Genomic DNA, 23,935 nt, shown 5'->3' with positions numbered 1-23,935 from the left:
CAAGAACAAAAATCAACATTCACAGATCATAGACCGAAGCCAATAATATCATCAGGTGTTTTTTTCTTTCATATATTATGCTTACACTAAAATTTTTCTTTTCTAAAAAATAATTAATTTTTAAAAATTTATAATTTTTTGCACATTTTACGTTATTTTTAATAGATTAATAACATTGAGAATTGAGATAAACACCAATTCTGTTTCTGGAAATTTACGTCTACTTCCATCTTGCAAACAACCAAATATGGCAAATAAGTGAAGAATTTAAGATAATAAGTAGATTGTTGAATGTGTAGCATAAATGTTGTTATAATAATCCATAAAAAACCACAATTAAGACAGAATAGCCAGTTTTTAGCATATAAGCATCTAATCAAATAGAATAAAAAAAATGTTCTGAAGATAAAATTTTGATTTCTTCCAGAGAATAATTACGAATTACACAAAAAAAATTTTTGCATTGTTTTCAATAGTTTGCATTGCAATAAACATTCAATGCCGTTTTCGTAAACTTAAGCACTTAGAAAGTCTTGCATACTTTTTGGGAATGACCAAATATGGCTGCTACGCCAAAAATTAAGAAATAAGTTTTTGAATTTTTAGTGTGAAAACAATTTTAAAATAAAAAATCTTCATGACACTACAATTCAATTGATAAGTTTTTTTGCAAATTTGCATCCAAGGCAATAAGCATAAGATTTAAGAACAAAGTTTTTCATTTCTCAAGAAAATTATTTCAAATAATTAAAAAAAAAATTAAAAAAATTTTTGCAGCACATTATGCATCATTTTCATTAGTTTGCAGTTAAAGAAAACATCCAATTCTGCTTTGTTTTTGGAAACTTAGGCATTTAAGCATCATGTCTACTTCCATCTTGTGAATGACCAAAAATTGTGATTACGTTTCATCGGTAGCCAAAAAGACTTTCCAATAAAAAAAATGATTTTCCCTGATCAACTCTCCCATACTCAGGCTTGTGCTTCCAAAGCAGTAAATTGTCTTCTCCCCTATTGAGTCTGTGCATAATTCCCGTTCACCCCAGGAATTTTTTGTTCTTAGGAACTATTGAGGACCAAAAATGGCGATTGCGGAAGTTTTCTTGGATTACCACTTTTTTTTATTGCCAACGCCATTTTGCCTCAAAATGTTTACAATTTTTTCAAGAAACATCGATACAAACGTAGATTAGATCTCATGTTTCAAAAGTATCATGGAAAAATTGAGAAAATTTTTTTGGGGCAATATTGGAAAATTCCGTGACATTTTTAACTATATCATTTTCCCTGACAATTCAAGGTTTTCCCCCAGCGTACGAACCCTGTCCTGGTTTAACTACATTTTATTTCTGCATACCTGAGAAAGAAGCCAGCTTTTGGGTGTCCTAAATAGACTGATGGTTTTCTAAATTTTCATAACAGGAAAACGGTCGAGATTATAGAAACAATTCTTGCGGAACATTCATGTGACAAAGTGTTAATTTTCTTCCCAGAATTCCTGATTTATGTTCAAAAATTTCCCATTAGAAGCCATCGCAGAAATTAAGCTTGTCAATAAAAAAAACATAATTGAAAATTAAGTTTCAATTTTTTTCAAATTTTTAATGAATAAAACATTAAAATTTTTTCAAAATGTCTACCATCAGCTGTATTTACAAGTTGGTTGACTAAGAAATATTTCTTAAAGCAACCTCATGTAAAAGGGTCATAAATTTTTCCTCTCAGAATTTTTCGTTTCAGGTTAAATGTTTTCCGAGGCTGCAGTATACCGGCAAAACTCTCCAGCAGTTGAGAAACTTGAAGAAATAATCAGTGATGAATGTGAAATTTCATAGGTAGTTTTACTTTACAGAAAATATTTTCTAATTTCGTCTTCTGGTTACATGTTGAAAGTTTTGAGAATATTCCAATGTAATGTCAACTCCAAATTTCGAAAAAATTTTAGGGTGAATTTCATTAATTTTTCTTTGATTCAAATGCTTACTATTCCAGTGCCATCTATTGAACAAAATTTGAACTAAAAACTGAAATACTGGGGAAAAAAATTTATGCCCTATCACATGAATTTTCAGCCAAAAATTATTTTCATAACTTTCATCGTTTCCTTGTTTCTGCACTTAAACAATAGTAAAGGAATTGGTTGTTTTATCTTTGTTAATTTTATTTTTGAAACGAACATTATTTGTTCCCATTCACACAAAAAATGAAGAGAAACTTCTAGAATTGCATTTCTTGCAAGGCTTACAGTTCATAGTCATAACAATATTTAATAGCAACTATCACACAATGAAGTTAGGAGCCTTTGCCAACACAAAAAAAGAAAAAAAGTATGTCAACACTTTTTGATTTTTCCTCTTTTGAAGAATTTTCCTCCGCTTTCCTAAACACCTGAACTCACACATTCAATTTCCCTTTCAACACCCAGATTGTACGCACTATTTAAAAGCATAGCTCAGAAATTTCTAAAGTTGTTTACTTTCTGCTAAACTTAGTTATACAACTCTTATGAAAGATTGATCAAGACTTGAATACTAATAACATTAAAGCATCACCTCAAGCTCTTTCTTCTTCTGTAAAGATCTGCTACCACTCATCACTGCAGCAATAGTTCTCTTGACTCCGATGGAAGCTTGCCTCGTCTGTCTGCTATAGGTTCTGACAGGACTTTGGGCTTTTGGAACTTCAGGTTCCTTCTTTGTTACAGGAGGTTCTGGAATAGTTTCTTTCGGTACACATTCAACTGTAGAAGGTGCAGGCTGTGAAGGGGCACAGGATGTGCTTGGGACATCTACTGTTGACGCAAGGGCCTACAACAAAATAATTAATGTTTTTTCAATGATATATTATATACTTATTATTAGTGAATAATATTTATTTTTTTGCAAAAAAAATTAAAGACTAGAAAAATTAATGTAACTATCAGCAATGATCAGAATAGGGAAGAGGACGTTTCTTTTCAGAAAGCAAAATCTTATTTAAAGACCCTGAGTAAAAAGAGCAATGTATCAAATTCTCAAAAATCACTATTATAATATTATGACGAAGAATGAAAAATTATAAAATGAAACATAGCCACAGAAAGAAAACAAAAAATATGTGCACTATGAAGTGAAACTTATTTAAGTATTTTGATTTAGAATTCCAACTACTTTGATGAAAAGTAGGACATTTCTACTTAAGTAGGAAAAAGTAGGACGCCCTGAGCATGGCTATGTCCTGATTTTAAAGTAGACTAGCAGGTGTATAGCTTGTAACTTCAGATTTATTTGCATCTGAGCTGTCGTTCCTAATTTTCTAGCAAGGTTTTCTCTCAGAAGAGACAACTGGACTTGTTACTTGCTTTTCATCTCATGACCTTGATCATATGAAAAGAGAGGTATGGCCAATCAGAACTTTAGCAAATGAACTAATATATAAAAATGATAAGTTTATCAACAACAAGTAAGATTAAATATAATTATAAAGTAATGGAAAATAGCAACAATAATTTCAGTTTTTTTCAAGGGCAGTTCTCAAAAGGTGGGAACAAAAAAAATAACTTTGAGCAATTTCAAAAATTTTCAAATTTGACATCACTTTTGCTTTTATTCTATAGTATGCATACCTAGAACACAATATATGAACATTAAAAGACAGCACGTATTTGTAAAAATTGTTCATTGGCAAATTAAATCAGCAGTCTGTAGGTAATCAATTTTGGACATCATCATAATGTAAGTTTCACCATTTTTCACAATTGCTTATCTGATTTTTAACTTTTCCAATGAAAATTTTATTTACTACTTTTTGAATTTCGCAATTTAATAATAAAGAGGATATTAATGAAGTACTTGAATGGCTATACATACTGCTCTTTATATACACTGGTGTAAGAAATTAAGAGAATTTTCAGATTTGGTCAATTATTTTCAGAACCACTGGACCAATTTTAATGAAATTTGGCATGTGCATACATTGAAACAATACAAAACAAATAACCAATTAAAATTTAAAACACACAAGCATGATCATAAATGACACTCGTTAGAGTAGGATGGTATGAAAGAGCAATTGCAAAACTAAAAAAAGGGGGGTTAGTAGAGTGTTTGGTCCCCTCAAACAGACATATAGGCCTCGCAGTGTGACTCCATACTTGAAATAAAGCAGTTCATGGGATCCTTAAGCAATTATTTCCACTCGTTCAACAACGCCGTTCTCGGGCTATGGATGGTCCTCGGAGGGATGTTACGAGTTGTTATTGCCCTCCTGAAATCGTGCCAGACGTGTTCTACAGGATTGGAGTCTAGATATTTACTTGGGCAATCCATCGAGTGAATATCCTCCCGTTCCAGAAATTCGTCGACCAGAAGAGCTGTATATGGTCTTGTGTTAACATCCATTAAAACTAACTCGGGGCTAACAGTGCCCCTCAAGAGGGGATCATAGGGCTCCAAGATCACATCCCTATATTTCGCAACTGTCACAGAGTCTCTCTCAATGACGTGGAGGGGTGTGCGGCCATCCAACATGATGCCTGCCCAGACCATCAAACCATCCTCCTCCATAATGGTCGACTTCCCAGACATTGGAGGGTAAATAGCGAGTCCCGTTTCAGCTTAAACGACTATTATTGTCCTACATTTATATGGATAGAAGCAGGAACCTAATTCCTAATCTCCACTATCGGCGTAATCGATCATTATGGTGGTGGTGGTTTGACGGTCTGGGCAGGCATCATGTTGGATGGCCGCACACCCCACTATGTCTTTGAGAGAGACTCTGTGACAATTTCGAGGTATAGGGATCAAGTCTTGGAGCTCTATTCTCACCTCTTGAGGGGCGCTGTTAACCCTGAGTTATTTTTAATGGATGTTAACACAAGGCCACATACAGCTCTTCTGGTCGACAAATTCTGGAAGGGGTGGATATTTATTCAATGGATTGGCCAAGCAGATCTCTAGACTCTAATCCTATAGAAAATGTCTGGGACGCTCTTGGGAGGGCAATAGCAACTCGCAACACCCCTCCGGGGACCATCCATAGCCTGAGAACAGCATTGTTGAACGAGTGGAAATAATCGCTTAAGGATCCCATGAACTGCTTTATTTCAAGTATGGAGCCACACTACGAGGCCTATATGTCACTTAGAGGGGACCATCCGTCCTACTAACCCATTTTGTTGTTCAATTTTGCAACCGCTGTTTCATGCCATCCGACTCTAACGAGTGTTATTTATGATCATGCATGTGTATTTTAAATTTTTGAGGGTTAATTGTTTTGTATTGTTTCTATGTATGCACATACCAAATTTCATTAAAATCGGACCAGTAATTCTGGAGATGATTGACCAAATCTGAAAATTCTCTTAATTTCTTACACCAGTGTATAATAAAGTTTTGGAATGATTTTGAAGAAGTTGATGAAAGGTAAAAAAAAGCTTCATGGAAATAACTATACTAACTTGTTGTTTGATTTATTGGGACAAATAAGGAATAAAAATGGAGACAAATAAATATGACATATACATTTTTAAAGGAAAAATAAACAAAATATGCTTTAAGAAAAAATGTAAAAAGTGACATCAGTTTTAATAATGAATAATTTTTCTAATGCCATAAGAATTAAAACAGTGTCTAAAAAAAATTATTGAAAAAAGAAATTTGTATTTCTATTTGGAGATCGTTAAATTATGTTTCCAAAAGAAAGAAGAGAAAAAAAATCCTAAAATAATAAAAGCGGAGGAAAAAAAAATTGCTCACGCAGGTGATAAAGTCACCAAAACTGGTGCAACTGACGATAAACTACCGAAACTACATTTGTCGAACTGGAATTCTCCTCTGGTAACCTTTAGCTTTTCGTATACTGTGTTGTCGCCAACGGAGGTTTTCTTGGCGATTTTAGCGCAAAATGGCTTTTGTTACAATCATAGCCAGCCATGTTTCCACTGTAATTTATGTATTGTTCAATGTGTAACATATTAATTATGCAAAATACCAATGGATTAAAGAACATAACATTATAATAACCTTTTTTATTGAGGTTAGAAGACAGTGGATCATCAAAAATTATGAATAAACAGACAGAATTATCGGCGTCAAGATCGTAACGCCATTTGGATATCTCACATGTATGTTTAAGAAAAATTACTTTTCTTCCAAGATACTGCATAAAAGCTTATGAAAACACTTTCAAACAATTAAAAATTGATTCTGCGGATCGATAAATACCTTTAAAATGAAAACATCATATACTTAGTTCTCAAATAATAGCATTGTAAAGATCGTAACTTTTGGACATACATCACATTTCAAACTTACTTTTTTCTAAAATCGTTTACAAAGTAAATAATCTGTCTTTACTTTTGTTATTTGTGTAAAATATTAACAAAAAATTATTAAGTGTAAGATTCATACCTTTAATTTTTTTTTTTTTAATGTATGGAAATAATTTTAAAAAAATTTTTAATGGCACATTTGCTCAGTTAACATTTTGCTATGTCAAAAATTGTGCATTTTAGTAAAAATTATATTTTTTAAAGGGCATTTGAAGAGCATTTTTTCCATAATTTATGTCAATTCTTGTCTCTATACAGTATTATAATTTAACTCAAAAATTTTTGGGTTAATTAAAATGAAAGTTATTTGGTGTTGAAGCTTCAAAGTTGAGGTCTGTGTTTGCTCCCACCTTTTGAGAACTGCCCTCAAATGGAATGTGAAATGAAAAAAGTTATTTTGATATTAATGGAAGAAAGCATAAAAAAATTAGATTAGTTCAGTTTTTTTATCAGATGTAAAAAAAAAAAGAAAAAGATGTTTGTTAAATTTTATTATTAAGTACATATGCTCACAAGAAAAGTTCTTTCCTACTAAATACCAAACCCAATTTCAGAAGGTCATTTTAACATTATTTGTGATAAGAGAAATTCAATAATTTAGCGAAAAACAAGAAGAAAAAACAGCCATTATTTCGAAACAGTTTTGTTGAAAATTAAAATGTTACATATCTGAATATAACTATAAATAAAATTCCAAATTATCATTACAGTGAAACATTTGGAAATACCCAATTATTTACCTGTGATGCAATATTGGTAAGAGTTGCATTGGTATTAGCATCCTTATTCACTAATAACACATTAATAGGTCCAGTTGATGATGCCATGTGTAGTTGAAATTTGTTGGCTGGATTTTCAAATTCATCAACCTAAAAAAAGGGACAATATCAGCAATTAAAACCATCAAAAGTTAACATATCTGTCTCTTTTTGTCTTGAGGGCAAAATAAAAAAAGGCCAAAAATTATCAATTTATGGAACTAAATGCTTAAGTAAGGATGTTATTTTTGAAAAACAATTCTAGGAAAAAAGGAAATACAAATCAGCAGAATTTATAACTCTACCAGAATCCAAGCCTTTTTAATAAACGACCACACATCACTGAAACCCCATTCATTTTATGAGGCATCCAGAGTAAAGCACTGCTTCTCCTGAGACCATCTTTTCAAGGTCATAAATTAATAAGCATTTAGAAGAGGGCAATGAGTTTTTTAATGGATTTTAATAGGATATATTTTTATTTTCTTTGATACATTTTTTCTTAATTTTCAATGCGATTTTACGTTTATTTTTTTAGTAAGGACAGGAATCAACTTGATCTACGACTCACAGCCATGTTTCTTTTCTCTTCTTATAATTAAAATGAAAAGCAATGCCCTGAAATTTGAACATACTTAAGTACCCAGAGTGCTTGACTGTAAACTGTTCATTCAGATTCTCAAACAAAACTCACTAGTCATAAATACGACTTTGAATTGAAAATTTATACAATATTGTTTGACTAACGACCAAACGGCCCGGCCTTGAGGGACACGGATTTGGACGAAATTCTCGATATAAGTCTATTCCCACAAGATATGAGTCCGGCCTAAGCAGTTTTAATGTATAAGACCTAGTTTAGCTGGAACAAGAGTCCAAAGCTGCTAGTTTGGGCTCGGAAATGCAATGGTGTTTTCATTGGAATTTCAGACTTTGACACTATGTTCGATGTCCCAACACATTTGGCACATTTTGTTAGTACAATGAGTTGAAGGAAGAACCCCTATTTATTTATAGGCACAATTTAAGTTACTTGGAAAATCGCAAGGATCTTGTATTTTTGTTTTTTTTATGTGCCATGTGCAATAAATTAGAGTTTTTTCTCCTCTTCCACTTTCTGCTCATCATTGTGGAATATCTTTGAAAGCAGACAATTAATATCCAGTTAAAGTAAATGTCTTCATTAGCAAACAGTAAATACTGATTACTAGTGGAGAATTAATGTAGAAGAAAAATAATTAGTTTCATTTGCGAACGATAAACATCCTGTAATTACGTTATTTTGGCATTTAAGTTATTGAAATTAAAAGCAGTGCCCAATTTAAATTTGAGAACCACCTATTAAAAATTAGTGTTCAACGTAATTAATTTAAAGGTAAGTACATGCAAATAGATCATACTGCAGTACAACAGCAAAAAAAGGAGTAAAAATGATAATTCTAAGATAAACTCCATGGCAATTCTGGGTCCAAATTATCAACTTTGGACCCCCGTAGAGGCCGAATTAGGGCTTATGCAGTCAAACTGCTTTACCTGGGCTCATACCTAGTGAGAATTGACCTATATCTAGGACTTGGTCTCAATCTGTGATCCTAAAGGTTGTACCGTTTGGTAGTAAGATTTATTTAAGATTTTTGTACATTGCTCGTTGTGCGCAAATAACAGGGCACATACTAATCTAATTCGGAGGTCCTGCTGACATCTCATAAAACAGGGGAAAGAGTTTTCAACAAAATGGGTCCTTTTTTAAAAACATGCGCCCCTATTAGAGCCCCCCCCCCCCCCCATCTTTTCAAGAGTGATATTAAGAGTGAACATATTGGACGAACTCATATGAAATTTAATAAAATATTTTTTAATTTACAGCCACCTGACCAGTATAACAGTGATGCTTTGACATGTGATGCTGAAGCAAATATTTTACAGATCTAGAAGTCTCAATTATAGTTTGACTAAAATATTATTCTTGGGTGGAGGGAGTTAAAAAAACTAGCCCCCCCCCCCCCAAATGTTTGCTACTACCAAGTGCCCTCTTTGGAAAAAATGTGAATACAAAAGATGGTGCACAGTTGGCTTAGAAACAGATGTTAAGAAAAGTGCAGTAAATGTGTTTCTGCAATAAGGGACAAAAACAAATGACTGACTTTTTTTAAAAACAGTAAATTTGTAGTTAGTTACTTTTATTTTACATTTGCTACTAAAGAGTAAAGTGTTTTTTTTTGGGGGGGGGGGATTAGCTAAGCAAGACGGTTTTACTTAAGTACTTTTTCTTCACTGCTTTTATCTCCTTCGGCATAGAAAATACAACTATTTTACAATAATGAACATACTGTACATTTTTTCAGTTAGTATAATGTTATATGTACAATACAACTGTTTTTAAGCAAAGATAATTTATAACTTATTACGAGGGCGAGTCAAATGAAAGTGAGCCAATGCGAATATATGACAAAAGGAGTACTTTATTTAAAAGTAATCACCATGGGCATTTAAACATTTGTCCCATTGACTAACGAGTCGCGTGATTCCATTCTCATAAAACTCCTTGGGTTGCTGCTTCAAAAATTCTGAAACTGACTCCTTCACGGCATCGTCCGACACGAATCTGGTTCCCTTTAGGTGTTTTTTCAATTGCCCGAAAATGTGAAAGTCGCAAGGCGACAGGTCGGGGCTGTAGGGCAGATGATGCAGCGTTTCCCACTTGAACTTCGCCAGTTTTGTCTTAACCACATCAGCGACGTGGGGACGGGCATTGTCATGCAGCAAGATGACCCCATTCGTCAATCTTCCGGGTCGTTTCTTCTTGATAGAGACACGCAGGCGATCCAGCGTTTCGCAATATCGGGCACTATTGATAGTCTCTCTAGGTTTAGCAAATTCGATCAGTAATGGCCCCTGACGATCGAAAAAAAAAGTCAACAGCACCTTACCTGCGGAGATGACGGCCTTTGCTTTCTTTGGGGGTGGCGAATTCAAATGTTTCCACTGTAAGCTCTGCCGGCGTGTTTCAGGCTCGTAGTGGTGGCACCATGATTCGTCCCCTGTCACAATTGCAGTCAAGAAGTCGTTACCCTCATTGTGATACCGGATCAGATGAGTCAAGGCAGCGCCGAACCTCTCTGTCTTCTGGCGGTCGTTCAAAATCTTGGGCATCCATTCAGCACACAAGAGCCGATAACCGAGATGGTCATGAATTATGGTGTGAACCGAACCGTGACTGATGTTCACATGCTCTGCCAGCTCATCGATGCTTATCCTCCGTTCTTGTCTAATCAGCTCATCAACCTGTGCAATTGTGTTGGGGGTGATTGCACGGTGGCTTTGGCCCGGTCTTGGATCGTCTTTGCAACTTTCACATCCTTCTTTGAACCGTTTGCACCAACGCTTCACAGTGGCCAATGAAATGCAATGTTCACCGTACACGGCAGCCATACGGCGACTAATTTCGTGTTGGGAAACACCTTCAGCAGTCAAAAACCTGACCACACCACGCTGTTCATCTCTTGGAGCGTCCATTATGTCACGAACCGATTTCAACCCGGATTATGGGAACATTAAAGAACTATTATCCTCACACTTACGTATCACTTTTGTAAATGAGGGTTGCCTGTGTGCTGCGCGCATGCGTCGCGGTTGATGGACTGAGCCATTATTGCGCAGGGTAGGTTGGCTCACTTTCATTTGACTCGCCCTCGTAGCTATACAATTTAAACCCTTTTTCAGATAATCTGATATTTTCATTATCTACAGTACTTGTGTTACCCATTTTTGCAGACGATATGAATTATGGTGTGTAGTATGATTAAAAAATATACCTGCCACTAACTAAAAATTTTAATTTCCCAGCCAAATATGCACCAAAATTTTCAATGAATGTTAAACAAACCTGATCTGTTGTGGAAACTGAGAGCTGTGTTCCTAATGGAGCTTCAACTGCTATCATTGTGCTATCACCATAACCATTACATATATCATCATATAAAACATATGCCAGTTCAGCATTCTCAGGATCTTCTCTTATGTTGCATATGCTCTGCATAATCCATTGCTGATGAAGGTCCAATTCCTTTTCTTTTTGTTCTAGGAAATCTAATTCTCGCTTCAAAACTACTAAGCGGTCTGATATTTCTCTTGTATTGCATCCTGGTCCAGCACCCCTGAAATTAGTTTATTTTCTTTTAAATAATAAGTCACTAAAAAGTAGATTTGTTATGATGAAATTCACTTTTTAATAAAAAAAAAACACAAAGGAATTTTTAAAAAAATCAGTAAAAATAGTAAAAAATAAAAATTTAAGCATATTTGTCAGGGTTCGTACTCAATTTCAGAAATAAAATGAAGGAGTTTTGAAGGAGTAAAATGAGATTTTGAAGGAGTACAGTCGGATCCCGCTACAACGCCATCCGACTTACACGAAATGGCTATAACGCGAGTTTTTCATGAGTAATGAATATTTTAATGTGGACACAAATTACTCGCCTGCAACATGAAAATTTTCGGAAAAGAGCGGCCTAGAGTTAGAATGGGCTTTGTTGACACTAAATATTGGTTTTGGGAATGAACTTTCATCCCTTTAGCATCACTGAAAGCGGAAGTTCACCCATTGTATTAGTCTAAACAACGCTTTGCTTTAGTTTATACAAATAACCACTCCGATTCTAAACTTTTTTTTTTCATTTTACACGTGAACGTTGATAAAATACGTTGAACGTTGATAACAGTCTGATCGCGCTGCATAAAACTTATTCATTTTTTTAATTGCAAATATATTTACTATAGGGTCATTCCATGTCAAGTGATCCAAAATTTGGGAAATTTTCCCCCTCACCCTTTTGTATTTCTTTGAAATTTGGCTCATCGATTGTACCCTTCGAGGTAATCAGAAGTCCAAATTTTTAGATTTTTATCTCTATTATTTTTTTTATTTATGACACTTTGATTTTTCGAAAAACCCTTTTTTTTTTCATGGATGTTTGAACATAAAATGGACAATAACTCAGCACTAAATATAGATAGAAAGATTATGTAAAAAGCATTTTAAAGTACATTAGTTGCTGTTTAATTGGATATGCAACATGACTAATTTCAGAAAATTTTTAATTTTTAAAAAATGAAATTTAAATTTTAAATTTCTCAGAAAAGGTATACTGAATTTTTTTTTAAAAAATTCTCAAAAATTTGTGTGTATTTTATCTTTATTTGTGCAAAGTTTCAAGTTGGGATCTCAATGGGATCATATTTTTATGAATTTTTAAATAAAATTTGACTTATGAAATAATGACATTTTTCAGATTCTAACTAGTTAAATATGGGGTTTTCTTACTGGGGATGGTCTAGTAAGTAGTAATTGATCATGATTATGCTTGAAATGAGCTGACATGAATTTGTAGATTGGTAAGCAAGGATTGAAAAAAAGAGGGTTTTTCGAAAAATCAAAGTGTCATAAATAAAAAAATAATAGAGATAAAAAAATTTCCGAAATGAAGGAGTATTGGAGGAGTTTTGAAGGAGCGTACGAACCCTGTTTGTTTTTTAATATTACAAAATAATGTGTGCAACTGATTTTTTAGTAGTTTCTAATGGAATGCATTTTTTATTTCCTTCTGCTACTAGCAGCAAGCTCTGAAAATGTCAAGTTCACCTCTTAGATTATTTTTTCAAAGCTTGCATATCAGTTATTGGAACTACAATTCTTTCTTTTTCTTCTGTTGAAATTCTGTCAGTTTGAATAGAGCAGAGGTCCTATCACAGTTCATCTAATAAATATCAGCATATGATGCTTGTTTACTTTCCTAACAGGAAATACAATTGCTTTGAATTTCGATGGACAATTTCGAACATTTTTCAGAAATTGGAAATGTACTTCAAATGCTTTAATTGCGAGATGGGCTTCAGCTCGTACTTTTTTTTAAATAAAAGAGCAACAAATTGCCCTGAAGTGCGGACGCACAATGCAACTGTGAAGCTCCGCTTCCTTGCACCCGATGTTCGTGATACGAATGGACGATTCATCTTTCGGGTTGTTCATCTGATTGGTCCGCATATCAAAGTGGCTTATTGTCTGGTACATTTTGCCTATGTTGTAATCTACAATTTGTGCTTTTGGCCAATTTTTATTGCTTGCTTGGTAAGCAGTTTGTTGCTGACTGCTTGCCCGGCTTCCCGCTCTTTTTCTAAAAAATCATAGAGTTCTTCTTCTACCTTATCGGATAATGGATTATGGCCTCTATGCAATAGTTGAAATGCAATCTAATAAAAGAATAACTTAGAAATAGAAGTAAAAAATAATGAAACATGCAAAAAAAAATCACAACAGAAACATACTTTAAATTAAAGAAAGACAAAAAACAAAAAAAAAAAAACAAAAAAAAAATTGAGAAACTTGCATTATCTGCATTTGCACATGCATAAGCAGAACATTAGAATTACCCGATTTTTTTTATTCTATTGCCATCCTAAATGTCCCAAATAAAAATTACAGATTAATATTATGTTTTTTTTATCTTAAGAAGCCCCAAAATAGAGGCCAGTAAAACAATACTAATTTTTACAAGTAGAATTCTGCCACGGGCAAGTAAAGGGGAGTAATTGCAAATGTCCAAACATTTTCCTATTGCTAGTATTTGAATCCAGCATACATTTCTTCAATTATCTCAAAAACTGATTTCTGTAGATACTGCTGTTTACTTGCCCACGGCAGTATTTGGCTTGAATCAGTTTCAGCGGAAGTGGATTGATATTTTCAAGTGGGCGTGGCAAAAAGAGGAGCATACAATACAAGTCCTCTTTTTATCAAAAATAAAATATAAGAATGGTTGAAAAAAAATTGCAAGAACAAAATTATCAATGTCAAGATAGCAGAATTACATAATAAACTAAAATGACGTTTTGCAGAAAGAACAGATGCAATCAAGTTTTAAAATGTGTAAAAAATCTGGATTTCCTCAGAAAAGCAAAAATAACACCTTACATATAGAAATTTTATGCTTAATCTGGAAAAACTTACAGAGATGATGAAGGGACCCTGCAATATTTAAAAATACAAAACCACACTTTAGGGAGCAGTTTTATTCGGTTTTACAGCAGAAAAGTACTATAATTAACGGAATTTTGTATTAGACTGGAACAGCTGGCACATCACAAAAAAAGCAAATTATTGCAGAAGCATTTCGTTTTTTAAAAAAATTCCCACACAAATTTCCATATTAAATTAAATCTAAAAAAATCAAAATAGTCAATAAAGCAAGCTGCATAATTTATATCAAATTCATATCATTAAAACTTTCTTTTACTATACTTACTTCCATTGAATACTATTTTTTGATTTTTTCTCTATTAAACCAATTCCTTCCAAAACATTTGTAATATCATAAATTCTTCTTTTCTGTCGAACAGCAAGTGTATCAGCTGCCTAAAAACACAATTATTGACAATTAAGAAATGCCAAAAAATATCTTTTAATTTACAGAATACTGATAAAACCGAGAAAAAGGAGGTTTTAAAATAGAATGTTTTCAGGGACCGAGTTAAGCATTTGCCAATGCGCCAAATGCGATAAAACCATAAATTCGGCGAAAAAAATTCGAATTTGGCGAATTTATTGGCGAACAGAAATTTCACCAAAATATACACAGAAGAAAAATAATCTCCCGTCAAATGTCAGTCTAGATAAAAATTAGGTCCGTTCACAAAATTCGGACCCCTAAAAACGAACCTTTCACAAAACTCCCAGATTAGCAATCACTGAGAGTTGTTTTATCCTCAGACCACTCCGAGCAGAATGAGGTGTGTGCATGTGCATTAAAATCGGATTGGAGCGTTACTGTCCATCGGATCGGTGGAAGGATGACGTTTGCCTCTCGCTGATCGGATATTGAGGGCGCAGTGTTGCTACCGAGTAGAAATTGTTGGCGGATGCTTTGTTGAATGGCGCGTTAGTTTCATTGTGTTCGACGTCTGAAACATCGGAGTAAGATAGGAATGCAGTCTTTACTTTATTAAAAGCTTTTATTTCTACTCTCAAACATTTTTAAGAATGATAAATATCACTTTAAGTTGTTTTTAGTCATTTTTCCTTTGAAAAATTACATATAATTTGTGGAAAAACTACTTAATTTGCATTTTTTTCTCACAAAATTCCTAAAAAAGGAAAAAAATTCCTGGATATACCCGTCCATATCCTCAAAAAATTGTCAAAAATTAAGTTATACTTCACTCTCTGATTAAATATTTCTGCAGACAAAAATACATTAAAATGAGAAAAGTTAGTCTTGGACTGACTTTGGAAATTTGGCTAACACTTTAAAAATTTGGGAAATTTACTGGCGAACAATTTAAAATCTTTAGGGCGATCCTTGGTTTTGATAACATACAACAGAAATAAATGTTGTGATTTTAATAATATAATCATTTACAATAATTGTATCTAAGTGTTAAAGAAAAGTATACTCTCAATGTATACAAAAAAAAAAAAAAAACAAGTTTACAGATAATGGTCAATCCAATAAATTGTCAGGAAAAAAAAATCAATGCGCAATGGCCTGTTTTTTGCATTTTTCAATGCACCCTTGAAACGTAACCTACTTGTTTCCTTTATAATTTCATCCTAATATTAATTTGAGTTTTCTAAGTTTTGCAATAACGCAACCATTTTTGAACCAATTTATCATATTTTAATTAATAATATAGCAACTATACAGATAGAGACAATATGTAACTTATATTGGGTCATTTATGAAAATTACTATAAAGCAGATACAACCCAGATATATATTGCTTAGAAAAGGTGCTTTTTTTACTTTTTGGTACACTAGACTGCATACAAAATCCAAGAATAATTTTTTCATAATAATCTTTTAATTCATGAAAACTCTTATGAGTTTAGTTTCTAAACATATTCAGATTTATACTCAAATCAGAAGTCAACGTGATTGAAACGAGCGGGTGACGTTTCAAAGCCAAGCTTTATGTGAATCTTTACCTCTTTCAAAAAAACGTTTGCTTTCGTGATAAAGTTTTGTTAAAACTTCTAAGGGGCAAGGAGGGCACGTTGAAGATTAGGAGAAGGTAAGGCACCTTGGGACACTTTTTATTATTGATTTTTAGAAATTTAATTTTCAAATCAATTTTCAACAAATTTAGCTGAACTGAACATGCAATTTAGACATTTTTGCTTCAATTTAATTTTGTTTTACTCCATTATTTCATCAAAATAAATTTTCATAGTTAAAATTAAAAAGTCATTACAACCTCCCAACCTGCCCCACTAGGTGGGGGTACCTTGGGACACTAGCAAAAAAAAATTGAAATGAATAAAAAATACTAATACTAATTGATTAAAAAATCTTTATTTATAAACTTACAGCCCAAAAAATTTCATTAGGTTTCGTTCAATTTAAATTTACTTATACTATCTTGAGAGTTCTTTTACTGAATACATATGTTTTAGCAGCCTCTCTAATTGAAATCTTCTGCTGCTGTCTCAAGAGCAGAAGCCCTTTTTTCAATTTTAGTTCATTTAAACCCTTTATCAAATTCATAAAGTATAATGAAATAAGCTTTTTCTGTACTGTAAAACCGTGTGTTCCAACCTGCCCCATTTTAGTAGTTATTATATATTAACTTTTTTAAGTTAGATTTAGCAGTACAATACATTTTTTAATCTTAGAAAATTGTAAAAAAATATCATAACTGTCTGAAAATTTTATGCAAACAGCATTCGTATGTTCGTCTACATTTCCTAGATCTCGTATTGGATCCTTTCTACACACACACAGGACCAGTCAAGTTTTGATTCTTGATTTCCATTCAAAAATGCTTAGCATCATTGTTTTGAAACTGTGATGTGAAAATTTGAACCTTTTGAATTAAATGTTTGAGTTTCCTTTGAAAGAAAAGATGTGTAATACAATACATAAACTGTCTATAGAATTTCTACATTGTTGTGGCGACAATATGAAGAAAACTTCGTAAATGTAAGAGAATTGCATTGAAATGCAAACGCTTCCTACATTTTAAAAATAATTGCTCATGCATTGCATAGTACATAAATAAATTATTCTTCTGTGAATCCTAATCAGTAGTATATAGTTTTCAATTTAATCGGGAAATCCAAATAAGCGCAAAATATAACAGTTCCAACAGATTACTAGTCATGATCTTCGAAGTTTCGATTTTTAGGAATTGATCCATCAAAATGAAAAAAAAAAGTTCAGACTAAATAAAATCGAAAGTGTTTGGGAGCAAAATAACGATATAAAATCAAAAGGAATTGAAAATCGTCGACTTAAACTCAAAAACGTGGCTCACTATTCCTCCCGAGTGGTCATGTTTGTAAACATTGGGGCCAGAAGTTCGAAAAATCAGAATGACAACCACGACAATAAAAACACGTACAAACGGAACCGTTGAGACAACAATCAAATACTTTTCAAGAAGAAAATAAAATTATCAAATCGAAAATACTTAATGAAATTAGTCTGACAACTCACAGATCATACAACGAAACAGCGGTATATTTAAGCGACATTTAAACTGGCGCCATTATGGTCTCTTTAACGACAGGTAACGTTCCTTTAAAAAAATCATTACAATCAAGTTTTTACAAAAGAACGGAAGCTCACCACTTTCAGATCCAGGACCCCATCTTTTGCTTCCTGAAGCAGAGACACGAATTTGGTGGTTAATAACCCAAGACTTTTCTCGTGACGACTCGGCGTTCCTATGTCAACCATTTTGTTAACGAACATACATACCAACAGAACTGCATGTGTTGCCAAAATGGGTTTTACAAATTATTAAAAAGCGTAAGGTTGATTCGCGAACCGCAACCAGTGATCTCGAAGGCGTTTCCGTTGCCGAGCGGTGAGAACCACCACCGCACTAGAGTCACTTTAAAAGAGGCCATAGAGTCACTCTAGTGTGGTGGTGTGAGAACACTTGCCTTTTTCTACAGAAAGAAGAGGTTCGATTCCCACCAATGTCGCCCCCCATCCCCAGTAGCGGATTTAAGGGGGCCCAGGGGCCCGTGCCCGCCAAACAGGATGAATTAATTTAACTATTTTCGTTTTTTGACTTCTACATAGATTTTTTAGTTATTTAAAAAGAACACAAAACACACATATAGCACACAGCATATTTTAAATAAAAGTATTTTTCTTTCACTAGCGTAACTACGTACAATCCCGCAACGCTGGGGGCTCGAAGTCAGGAGGGGCCGGAAAATTTTCAAGCTTTGTTTTCATTCAATTTTATTTAAAAAAAACGTCCGTAAATCAAACTTAGTTTGAAAAGTTTATATTAGTTCTGGGGCCCCCTAGAACCTCAGACCCTATCGACGTGGAACCCCCGTTAAAGATATCGGGGGCCCCATACCAGACATTTTTTCAGGGCCCTCTTGTAGCCAAACATTACAATTTTTGCTATTTGCTAAAACAGTTTTAGTAAATTTGGGGCTCCCAAATAGCAGGAATCCTAGGCCATGGCCAATTCAGTAATCGGCCTATAAGTGGAAAAAAAGGGGGACCACGACCCACTTTCCACGTGAGAAAACCAAACCTTGGGACGGCACTGAGCAAAAAGTGGAGAAAAGGGAAAAGAAGGAAAAAGTCCTGACCATAAGGGATCCTGAAAAAGAGTCAAGAGAAGTTTTTGTGAAGGATCGTAAGATCTGAAATGTTCGGGGGGGGAGGGGGGAGTCGGCAATTTTAAGCTTTGTTTTAATTCAATTTTTTAATTTTTTCCATAAATAAAACTTGGTTTGAACAGCTTTTGTAGTGGTTTTGGGGCCCACTAGGGCTATAATATCATTCAAGATTCAAGACCGTCTAAAATTGAGATTTTGGAGCAATAGCAAAAAAATTCCTGGGTAGAGTCCTGAAAACCTTCTATTCTTATCATTTTCAAATATGGTCCACGTTTGTTTATCTAGGGGTTTCATTTAGAAAAATTTTCGAGGGAGGGATTCGTATCCTTCGTCATCCCAATATCATCAAAAATCGCCTAAAATTTGGGGCTTTAAAACTTTGATTTACAAAAAAAAAAAAAAAAAATCCCGGGAGAGCCCCGGAACCTTATTTTTCTTGTCAGGACATCGAAAGTAATTCAATTTCAGGCGTTCAAAATTTGTAAAATTTCCGGGGGGAGAGCCTTCGAATCCCAGTTTCTTTAAAATTATCGAAGATCATCTGAAATTGCGTTTGGGAGCTTTAATGTCAAAAAAATTACTGAAGTCTTATCTTTCACCCCCTTCCCTTTGTATAGCATCCTAAAAACGATTTATGCACCACTTTCAATGCTCTTAGGGCAACAGATGAGGGGGATTCGAACTTTGCTTCGAAATTTTCCTAAATCGAAGATTTAAAAAGGTAACTCAATGATGGCAAACTTAAACACTTCAATTCCAAAAAATTACAAAGAAGGTACCTAAAACTTTCCCTTTTTTAATATTGCTTTTTAGGAATTTTAATTTTGAAAATTCTGGGGCAGGGTCCCCAATTTATTCCTTTCTTCTAACGTCATCAAAGGTGGCCACAATTATATTTTAAAGAGTTCCAGAAAGAAAAATTTCTGGGGCATGGTCCCCCAATTTAATCCCATCTTCTAACGTCTTCAGAAATGACCTACAACTGCATTTTTAGAACTTCCATCATTAAAAATTCCTTGGGCAGTGCCCCCGACACCGCTTCATTAAATCAACAAAGATTTGTCCAAAATTACATTTTTGGAACCACCCCATTGTAAAATGGGGTTGTTTCCTTCAGTAAAAGTAGTATTTTTTGTCACTGAAATTGATATAATAAGCAAAAAAATAACTGGACCTAGAAAATATTTTCATTTTCCCAACAGTTATTTTTTAATTAATTTTTTTTAATGTCCGCTCTTTCAAACAAAGCGTGGTCTTGATGACGTCACAAATGATGCTGTTTGGCGCATATTTCTTCCGCGTTTCCACGTTATGATAATCAAGAAGCGAATTAAAATTGTGCGCTCTACGCTTGCTATCAACTATACCGTTGCCAATACACGTGAGTGAAGATGCGAATTAAATATTTTACTCCGTGAATGGCAACACTGAATGGCATTTCATCATTTGTGATGTCATCAGACAGAAGCATAAACAATGAAAGCGCACCGACTTAAGTAATTTTTTTTAAATATTAAACTTAAACAAATTATTTAAAAAATGGTCAGATCCTATGTTTTTAAGCATGCTCTTTCAGAGAAAAATACTTTTAAATTTTAGAAACAACCCCATTACGCGGGTGTTTTTTTTTTTTTTTTTAATTTTTTCGAACAAGACCAGAAACATTCTCGGCTGTATTCAAAGAATTCCTGTTCGACTAAAGTTTTTGCGGTTGTAAATTTAGACGATATTTCCAATTATGTCAGTTCAGTAAGGTTAGGAATAAACTGTTAATAATCAAAGTTCTGGAAAATAAGAGTAAGTATAAGAGTAAGCATCTGTATCTCAGAGCAGAGGTTCTCCCACCCCCCAAAAACAAAGGCGCACCCACCTTCCAAGTAACATAAAGACGCCCCCCCCCCACACACACACACAGCGAGGACCCCCAAAACAGAAAAATCCCCCTCAAAACAACTCCCCTTAACATTTCGATGGCGCAGTCTGCGCCTTGACCTCCCTAGGTGGGCACCCCTGTCTCAGAGTCAGACTAACGCACAGAAGTGTAGAAATTATTAGAATAATTGTGAAATTATAGTAAAATCTTGTTAGAGAATCGAAATAATACTTTGTTTGAAAATATTGATGCATTTAATAAGGAGAGTGCATCCTCTTGTTTTTTATTTAAGATTCAATACGTCTTGGCATAAGTTTTTGGCAATTAATTTGTATATTTCCCCGTCGTGGGTTTTTTTTTTTTTTTTTTTCAACGACGGGTACAAAAGACAATACTGACATCCAAATAAAATTAACTCAACAAAGAAATAACATGTAAAAACAAAAGAATGGCAGTGGGAAAAGTCTATCGATCCATATTCGGTCTAATGCCTCCCAGTATCGTTCCCACTGGCTCTTTTGGAGCAGAGCAAGGGGCAGCGCTTCCGATGACAACAATCGCATAGGTTCCCGAAGGTTACAGAGCATGCAGTATGGGTCATTAAAAACATTGATGCAATGTGACTGGCGGTGCAACGTAGGTCCTCCTCATAGTGCACCCTGGAAACGCTTAGCGGCTCAGTGATCTCCAGCTTTCTGGCATGCAGTCTCATGGTGACAAACTTAGATGAGTCCTTCTAAGTTCTGTCTGACAATTCTTGTTGTTTGCGCAGTTCTATTTCTTTACAATACTTACTTTTTTCTTTACAATAGTTCAAATATTCACTATTGGGCTCATATTTGGACTATTTCCATGCCGTGAAAGTGTTTTTACATTTTTTTCATTCAAAACTTTGGTTACAAATAAAGTTTCAAGACACAGAGCTCCATCATGCGTGAATATGAAGTCTCCATTCGGAAATCAATCTTTTAATTGTGGGACTTTGCTCAAGCACTTTTTCATGCTGATACCAGGGGCGGATCTAGAGGGGGGCCATGGGGGCCATGGCCCCTCCCAAAGCCTAGTGATTGTAGGAATTTTTTTAAGGAAAAAAAATATTATGGGAAGGTAACAAAATTTAACACATGTATTTTACTGAAAAAGAAGTATAGGCCTTAGTTGGGAGATAAATTATATCCCTATTCTCAAAACAAAACTTTTATTTCCAAAAATTTTCTCTATCTTTTACATCATTTCTTGATTCCAACTACAGACACTTGGACGATCTCTAAATGCTGAAGTTCTCAGAGTATATCTATTGTTCACAAGACCAAAGAGAGCCTAAATTGTCGTTTTTATGGCTTTCATTTCGAAACTAGGAGGAGAACCCCCTTTTCCCATGCTATGTCACAAATGCCTTGAAATGTAGCAAAAAATTGCATTTTAAGTCTTTTATTTGGAAAAAGTGTCAACGGAAACTAACTTATCCAGCACTTATCACTTAACTTGCTTAAAAGCAACTTAAATGAATTTTTTTGGTTCTTCAGTTACAAACGAGTTTGGGAGGACCCCCTCCCTCCCCTAGTTTATATCGTGATGATAACTTTAAAAGGAGGTTCTTTGGAGGAGCTCACGAATCTTCCATCCCTTTCTAAAATATGTATAAATATAGTTAAAAATCGAATTTTTAGAGCCTCAAAGGAAAATATTTCCAGGAAGGAAGGATTCTAAGCACTTCACACTTCCTTAAATGTAAGCAAACATTACCTAAAGGTGCATTTTTAGGCTGGATAGCTGAGAGCACCCCTTCTCTTCTAACTTCTCAATGTATAATGACAGAATATTTTGTTTTGTAAGCTTTATTTTCAAAAAGTATTTTGGGGCCAGCGCCCGAAAACTGACTTTTCTCCGTACATCATCGAAAATAGACAAAAATGCGTTTTTAGTTTCCTAATTTTCAAAAATTTCTCGGAAATTTAAATTTTGAAACATTTTTGAAGGAGATTCCTAAATCCACCTCCTCACCTAATGTCTCGATACCCCAAAAATTGAGTTTTTAAAACTTCATTTTAATAAAATTTCTGGGGAGTTATCAGGGCAATATTTCCCAATAGGCAGAATAGGCAGCTGCCTAGGGCGGCAAACTTTTCAGGGGTGGCAAATTTGCTATTATAATACATATTTTTTGAATTAATTGTTACTCTTGACAGTAAAATATTAGCATTCTTTTATTTTCCACAGAGATAATTTTTTCTTGTAATTTAATAATGATTACTTTCACACATCTTATGAAAGTCAAATGTTTTTCAATCACGGTATTTGCCGAATCGTCAGCAAAATTTTAAGAACAAAAATTTTTTGGGAGATCACTGTGATCATTTCATCGGGGCGCCTCAGAATGTGAAACGCCATCATTTCTTCATAAGTTTGACAGTTTGAATCTGGGGAACACTTTTTTACGTTTTTTTGAGTCAAGGATATTTTGCTTCTTTTAGGGGGGGGGGGAGGGGGCGGCAGATTTCAAATTTGCCTAGGGGCGGCATGGAGCTAAATTCGGCCCTGGGGAGTTTGTTCAAAAATTTCGAATGGCCCCTCCCAAAACAATCGGCTGGATCCGCCACTGGCTGATACTGGGTCATTATGCCGTCTATGATGTAAATACAACACCCAGAGTAAAAATTACTCTCCAATCCAATGGGTAGCATGTTTTTTTAACCGTTTTGTGTTATACAATTCGGGGAAAATACTTTACGGGAACTTCTCATAACTTGAGAATTACTTTAAGGATAAAATAATTTTGATACCAACCCGAGGAAAGAAAAGAAAAACTAGCACAGTATCTAGATAACTTTAAAATTTCTTTTTCATTCGAAAGTAAATCAAATACATTTTTACGCAATGCTAATTATTTCATTATTTTGGATCAAATGTTATTATCTTTCAAAACTGTCAACATACAACAAAACAATGTCCTCAAGACTCTTTAAAGTAGTTACTCTAAAGGAGTGAAATATTGATTGGAACAACAAAACAAATTACTCTTCAAAAGTTATTGCAAGCATATATAGAATTATTCAAGGAAAACTGAAAAAAGTTAAATATTCTAATGATTTTCACACTTCTGTAAATCCAAAAATAGCGATTTTCCGTTTATTAGTGCATTGTGGGCAGAAGCCTATTCTGCATCGAGCCATGTGAACGTAATTCTGGAGAAAAAAAAATCATTTTCAGTTTTTTATCATGATTAAAAGAGCGCGAGTCCCATCCTTTGCAAGCACCAGACAAACGTTCGTCTGACTCTCAGGTACCGATATAACAGTTACAAAAAACTACTAATCTTTTTATTTTCCATATTTCACAAGATTTTC

At 34.1% G+C, this 23,935-nt stretch overlaps 1 protein-coding gene across 1 annotated transcript in view; it reads right to left on the bottom strand.

Moving 5' to 3' along the window:
• Window positions 1–17,804, bottom strand: part of LOC129230402 (transcription factor E2F4-like) — a 31,145-nt gene extending 13,341 nt beyond the window's left edge. The window contains exons 1-5 of the mRNA XM_054864799.1: window positions 17,694–17,804; window positions 14,373–14,482; window positions 10,958–11,228; window positions 7,054–7,182; window positions 2,553–2,807 (exon numbers count right to left, since the gene is read on the bottom strand). Coding sequence (XP_054720774.1) covers window positions 2,553–2,807; window positions 7,054–7,182; window positions 10,958–11,228; window positions 14,373–14,482; window positions 17,694–17,804 — 876 coding nt within the window. The remainder of the gene's footprint in view (window positions 1–2,552; window positions 2,808–7,053; window positions 7,183–10,957; window positions 11,229–14,372; window positions 14,483–17,693) is intronic.
• Window positions 17,805–23,935: the final 6,131 nt, after the last annotated feature.

Source organism: Uloborus diversus, chromosome 9 (assembly GCF_026930045.1).
Source record: "Uloborus diversus isolate 005 chromosome 9, Udiv.v.3.1, whole genome shotgun sequence".
Taxonomy (NCBI): domain Eukaryota; kingdom Metazoa; phylum Arthropoda; class Arachnida; order Araneae; family Uloboridae; genus Uloborus; species Uloborus diversus.
The sequence above is the reverse complement of the archived record's forward strand: the minus strand, read 5'-3'. Positions and strand labels throughout refer to the sequence as shown.